Source organism: Ursus arctos, unplaced genomic scaffold (genome assembly GCF_023065955.2).
Source record: "Ursus arctos isolate Adak ecotype North America unplaced genomic scaffold, UrsArc2.0 scaffold_31, whole genome shotgun sequence".
Taxonomy (NCBI): Eukaryota; Metazoa; Chordata; class Mammalia; order Carnivora; family Ursidae; genus Ursus; species Ursus arctos.
Window position 1 is genome coordinate 30229144 of NW_026622997.1, and position 6000 is coordinate 30235143.

The 6000-nt window shown below is 63.8% G+C and overlaps 1 protein-coding gene across 6 annotated transcripts in view; it reads left to right on the plus strand.

Annotated features, from left to right (window-relative positions):
• Positions 1–5433, plus strand: part of ANKS1A (ankyrin repeat and sterile alpha motif domain containing 1A) — a 175380-nt gene extending 169947 nt beyond the window's left edge. The window contains exons 23-26 of one of the 6 annotated variants that reach the window (XM_057304803.1): positions 189–359; positions 610–708; positions 1280–1377; positions 2825–5433. In XM_057304803.1, the coding sequence (XP_057160786.1) occupies positions 189–359; positions 610–708; positions 1280–1377; positions 2825–2828 (372 nt within the window). In that variant the 3' untranslated portion in view covers positions 2829–5433. The other 5 variants (XM_057304802.1, XM_044378271.3, XM_057304804.1 and 2 more) reach the window with 5 other exon arrangements.
• The last annotated feature ends 567 nt before the right edge of the window (positions 5434–6000 follow it).

Below are 6000 nucleotides of genomic sequence, written 5' to 3' on the forward strand. Positions count from 1 at the left end.
TCACGAATCAGTCACCTTGGAACAAAGTGGTGTTTTGAAAACGTGTTCTGGCAGAATCGACTGAACTCCCGTTAGCCGTCCAGGTGCCCCCACCCCTGCCCCGATCTGTGCTCAGGGCCGTGAGGCTGGGGGGCGGGGGAGGTGGCTCCTCAGTCTCGGTGCTGAATTCGTGCTCCGTGTCCTCCCAGAATCTGACCTACGAGATCATCCTCACGCTGGGGCAGGCGTTCGAGGTGGCCTATCAGCTGGCCCTGCAGGCCCAGAAGTCCAGGCCCCTGGGGGCCTCTGCCGCCGAGACGATCGAAACGAAATCTTCGAAACCGGTGCCCAAGCCTCGGGTTGGCACGAGGAAGTCAGCAGTACGTGGGCCCCGGTCGCCCAGACCCCCCCTTCCAGGCTTCGAGGGCTCGGGGTGGAGCAGGCACCGGGAGGGGCTTCTCGGGCCGCAGGCAGCCGGCCCCTCAGGAACCGGCCGTTAGTTCCTAGTTCCTCTCCTGTCCCCCCGCAGGCCTCGGCCCCCTTCCTCGCCAGGCGCCCCCGCGGCCCGGCCCGCAGCGAGCCCCCAGTAACACCGCCCCGTGTCTGTGTCTGCTTTGCTCTGCGCCCCAGGTGCCGCCGCCCCCCGATAGTCGCTGTTGTCACTGTCACACCTGCACCACCCATCGTCCTTCTTACCTACCGCTGCCGTCTGTTAGTGCTGGAGTCAAGGTCTTTACACCTGCTGTGTGTCAGTCTCCCTGAAGTGACCGTGAGCTTTCTGAGACACTAGTGGCCGCCTCCCCTCTGCCTGCGTGTCATTCTTTCCTGAGCCGCCCTCCTGCCATCCCTGTCTGTGCTTTAGCTCTCTGTTTCTCTGTGTGTCTCTGCAGAGGCCCGGGGTGCCCGCTGGGGTCGGGCCCTGCCTGAGGGCCCCGAGGCTTGGGGTTTCCCAGCCCCGCACCCCCCTCTTCACTGCCATGAACAGGTCTGGGGCTTAGAGCACGATGCTCGGGTCGGGCAAGGCTCCTTTACGTGAGCAGCTCTGAGAAACCCCCGGGAGAAGTCACCCGTGAAGAGGCCCAGAGGTGGTCCTCCCACGATGCTCCGAGGACGGTGCCCCTTCTGCGCCCCAGCCCCAGGGGGCTTGCTCTCTGAGGAGAACAACGGCCTCCTCTCAGGTCCCTCATGCTGCCACGACGCCAGCACGGCCCCGGGCAGGAAGAAGGGACGCTGGGCCCCGTCGCCCCCCCGGCCAGGCGCGGCGCTCCCTCTCTGACCCCTCACCCTTCTTCCTTGACAGCTGGAACCACCTGACGTGGACCCAGATGCCCAGTCCCATGCCAGCGTCTCCTGGGTTGTGGACCCTAAACCAGACTCCAAGCGGAGCCTCAGCACCAAGTACGAGACCACTATCTTCTAACCGCTCACTCCCTGTCTCCGCTAGTCTCACTGTGCCTTGCCGCCCGACCTCTGCTCTTCTCCGCTCTCCTTCCGGCTGCGGACGCCAAGGCCCCAGCCCAGGGGGCCTGCTCTCCCCCGGGCAGCCGCTCTAGACACCACACTCACAGCTTGTAGCCAGCACCACCGGACACTGTGACGTCCCCCCTTGGGCGAGGACAGCTTGGCAGGGGAGGGGGGCGAGTTGCCTCGGAGGCGGGCACCAGGAGGGCTCAGGGGGCCCTGTCGTACCCAAGAAGCCTCAGCGGGCAGGCGCTGTGAGTCCTGAGGGGTGGGCAGCCTTCAAGCAGGGTCCAGACAGCACCGGTGACCGCTCCCTCTGACCGGGCTGGGCCCTGTCCGCTCTCCTGTCCCGTCTGCCATGCTGAGCCGCAGCTGGGTGCCGCTGCCCAGAGCGAACCGTCTTTTCGCACCTTCCCTGACACAACCGACCACTGTGACCACCCGGTGCCAGGGTCCCCTTGCACTGCGCCCGCGGCTGCCCGGCGGCCCCGTCCCTCTCTCCTCTGCGGCGGGGTGCCGGCCTCGGCCCTGGGAGAGCCCGAGCTCAGCGCTGCGGCTCGCCTCGGGTCGGGCTGCGTTCCGTGAGGGCCCAGGGCCCTCGGCACACGGCCGACTCCACGGCGTGGCGCGGCGCCTCTGAGCCTCCCGCAGGCCGGCTTCCCTCGGCGGGGCTCTTGGTCCCGCCGAGTCTCGCGCTCCGAGGAACAGGATGGCGTGTGTGCGGGCGGCCCCTCCGGTCTTCGCCAGGGAGTCACAAGGCTGGCTCCGGAGTCGGGCTCACCGAGCAGGAAGGCCTTGCCGTGGGGCCCAGCGAGAGGGAGGCCTGTGCCCTGCACGCACGCTGCACCTTCTTCCCCCACAGAACCGAGCCGCTCTCGGACAGGCACCCGGACCGAGCACCTCCCCTTGTCCTCCCGGGGCTTTCTGACGCTGCTGCACAGTGTGGGGGTCAGAGATAGTCGGCCACCCCCCGGGCCTGCCCTGGGCGGCCCCCTCCGAGGGCAGGCGGTGCGGGCCGTCGCTCCAAGCAGTCCGGCTACCGGATCGTGGAGCCGAGGCTTGGAAGCAGCCCCCGGTCTCCGCTGGCGGGAGACAGGAAAGCGGCAGCGCCAGCAGGACGTGGTGCCAGCCTAGCGTAGCCAGTAGAGAAGCCGGGAGCTCCCGGCAGTTCCGTAGGGGCGGAGCCCGAGGCGGTAAAGCTGGGTGGCCCGCCTGTCCTCGTGCCTTCCCGAGCAGACGCGCTGAGCCACCGGCGGCGGTGGGCCGTGGCGCTCAGGGGAGGCTGTGAGGGACCTTCCTTCTCGCTTCCTTCCAGTTTCCTCCACCCTGTGCAGGCCCCTGTGGTTAACCCTCTCCTCCCCCCATTGTGTTTGCTTCTGCCAAGCTGAGCCACCGAGGAACCGACTGTGCTGCGGAAACACAGCCGTGGGGAGCACAGGCTCCCGCCGCCACCGCCGCCGCCACTGTGTCACCTGCAGCTTCGAAGACCCAGGCCCGGCCTCTGCCCGCAGCGGCTCCTCGGGGCCGCTTGGCCTGGACCTGCCACCACCAGGTCTTGCGGAGCGAGCCGCACTCCAGGCCTCGAGCAGCTGAGACCAGAACTCCAGAGTCAGGAAGTGACTTGTCCAGAAGACATTTTTTAATAGAAAAAAAATTTTCTATAAAACGAATTTTTAAGACTTGGCTCAAACCTCTAGGTTCAACTGCCAACCTTCAGACAGACGGCACGGGAGCGGAGGCCGGCGGGCGCGGCCTTCTGTCCCCGGGAAGGCATGTGGGTGCAGTCCGGGAGGCCGCAGGGGAGGCAGCCGCCGGTGGCGAGTGGAAGGCAGGCCCGGGGGGCAGCATGAGTGGGTTTGTTCGAGTCTGCCTTTCAAACCCAGCCAAGTCGGTTGCCGTTCCTTGTGAACTGCACAACTTCATGTCCCCATCCGGAGCCGGACACCGCCTCTGCGGTGAGAACACAGCCTCGAGGCCCCTGGCAAAAGCAGAGACTCGCGGTCCGTTTCTGGGGTTCCACATGTGAAGGTCCAGGGGCCAGACGGAGCTGAGCGAGCCGCTCGTCGGTGCCTGAGCCGGTGGTGGTCCGGGCGCCGGCCCCACGCTCTCTGTGACCTCAGACTGCCTGGGTTCAGTCGGAAAGGAGGAAAAGCAGCTGTGTTGGGCATTAATGGGTCGGTCAGCTAAGACTGCCCCCTGCCAGTTTGTGATTTGTCGAATCAGGTCTGTGTGATTAGGACTCGCTTTGATTCTCTGAATTACTGGTTTGACTGTTGTACTTTCAGCTGCTGGATTCTCCCTGGCTCCGAGTGTAGAGAAGGCTAAGTGAGGTGACAGTCGATTCGGTTCTCCCCCAGTGTGGCCCTTGGGGCAGGCTGGGGTCCTGGCGCACCCCTGCCACTGACGGCCTCCTGCTGGCTGGCTTCGCTTGTCCACTCGGACTCTTGCTCTGTGCTCCTGAGGGTCGTAGAGGCAAACGGGGTGATTCCTGTGAGGCCGAGAGGCACAGCCGGCTCCGCCGCTGGCCCGGGACCTTCCGGGGGGGGGCAGAGAGGAGCCGTCCTCCCGTGGCTCGTTCGGCGTTCCTCACTCTGCCGCCCGGGCCGGCTGCTCGGAGCCCGCGTGCCAGGCTGCAGCGGGACTTCCTTCCCAGCAGAGGCTGTGAATTGATGCTCCCCGCGGGCTCTGTGCGCGGAGACTGCTCTTGGGCACCCTCACCGCCCCGTGCTCCCGCTGCCTTGAGACTGGGCCCCGGGGCGGCACCCCCTCTCTGGAGCAGGCCGGGGAACCCTCCGCTCTCCGGTACTAAACAAGGACCTCACCGCCTGAAGTCTGGCTTCGCTTCCTGCTTCTGCCGAGGCCCGTGAGCCTCCCGCCAGCTCCCGCCACGCATGTTCTGCCCCCGCTGGCCCTCGAGAAGTGACCAGGGAGCCGGAGGGGTTGCGGTCGGGCCTGCGGTGCTGGCGCCCTTCCCTCCCCTGCGTGGGGCTGGCCTCAGCCAAGTGCACCTCTCCTCCCCGGGGGCGGCCGGTCCAAAAAGCAAACTGTAGACACTACGATGAGCTGCTCCAGCCGTCTTTCTGTTTTTAAATCACATGTAGGTGTTTCCTCCCCTTGAAGCTGCTATATCTTTATTTATTCAGGGTGTTTTCGTATTGGAAAACCTTGGCTAGTCCGCTCTGGCTCTGGGTTTGCTTTTGAGATTGGTATATTTCTGAACAGTCGAAAAGGGTAGGGACTGGATCTTTCTTTCCTTTTTACTTCTCCTCCAGGGCAGGTACTCTCTCTCTCCCTTCGAAAGGGGTGGTGTAACTTCAAGGACGGGCTTCGAGCAGAAAAGCGCCTGCTTCTGCCGCTGAGTTCGGCTGCGGGTTCTGAGCTGTGCGGGCCCCTCTAGGCAGGACTCGCAAGGGAGTCAGTACCTTCCCCGGCCCAGCTTCTCCGCTCGCCTCCCTCCTGCTTGCCAGCCGCTCTGAGCCGTAGCACCCCTCCGGCCAGGCTCCGTGTACTCCACCTCCCTCTTGGGTCTCTAGCCTCCGATTCCGGCAGGAGCGCCTCGAGAAGCCTCTGGCCGAGCAGGCAGCGAACGTGGTTGCCGCCGCTCCGACCGCAGAAAGCTAGTCTGCCCCCGGTCTGCCTGGGAGAGGCCCCGGCCTGCGGATGTCTGGCAGAAGCAGCTCGCAAAAGTGTCACTGACGGAGTGGCAACGGACTGAACTGTAATAAAAATGTTATTTAATCTTTGTCTCTGTATTTTGATACTTGAATGAATTCCCCTTTTATTTTACTGTACATATAATTGTTAATCTGTCTGATTTTGTCCGAATTACGAACATCTTGTGGTACCAAACAGCGAATCTGTGCAACGACACGGACTGACCTCACTACATGAGAGCGTGTAAATCCTCCCGGGCTTCCAGCTTCGGCTTGGTTATTTTCATAACTGTACAACTTAGAACAGACTGAATTAATAAATGAGAAACAACATGAAACCAGCTTTACTTTTGGGGAGTTTTTGAGTTGGAAAGCTTCTGGACTGTTCTCTGGCAGCCGTGCAGGCCCGGGCCGTACGCTGGCTTGGCTCGTTGACGGGGGTCCCGCACTGTGGGGGCCGAGTGTGGGGGTGCCGCAGTGTCCGGCGCGCTTCCAGCGGGAAGCTGCCAGCGACGGTCTGCTCACCCCGCGTAGTGGCAAGGCCCCTGTGACTCACCGTCCCCTCCCTAGAACATCTCCTCTGAATCCCAAGCAGGGGCCACGATCTGGTTACAGCCACAGCTCCTGTGCATCCTTGTGCGGGCCTGTCGACCCACAAACGTTTGTCGAGTGTCTGTGCAGAAGGCCGTGTTGGAGGACCCAGAGCTGTGGCAGAAAGTGTCCCCCTCAGGGAACTTTGTTTGTGGAGATGATTACGTCTGAGACAGGCTCAACTAGCTACCGGCCCAAAGCCACACTGAGGTCACACAGGACGGTCCCGTGTGCACGCAGAGGGACAGGGTGCGCCCGGGGTGGGGGATGGGGGCCAGGGCAGGAGGGGCTGGGGCCTGGGCTGGTATTTCAAGGG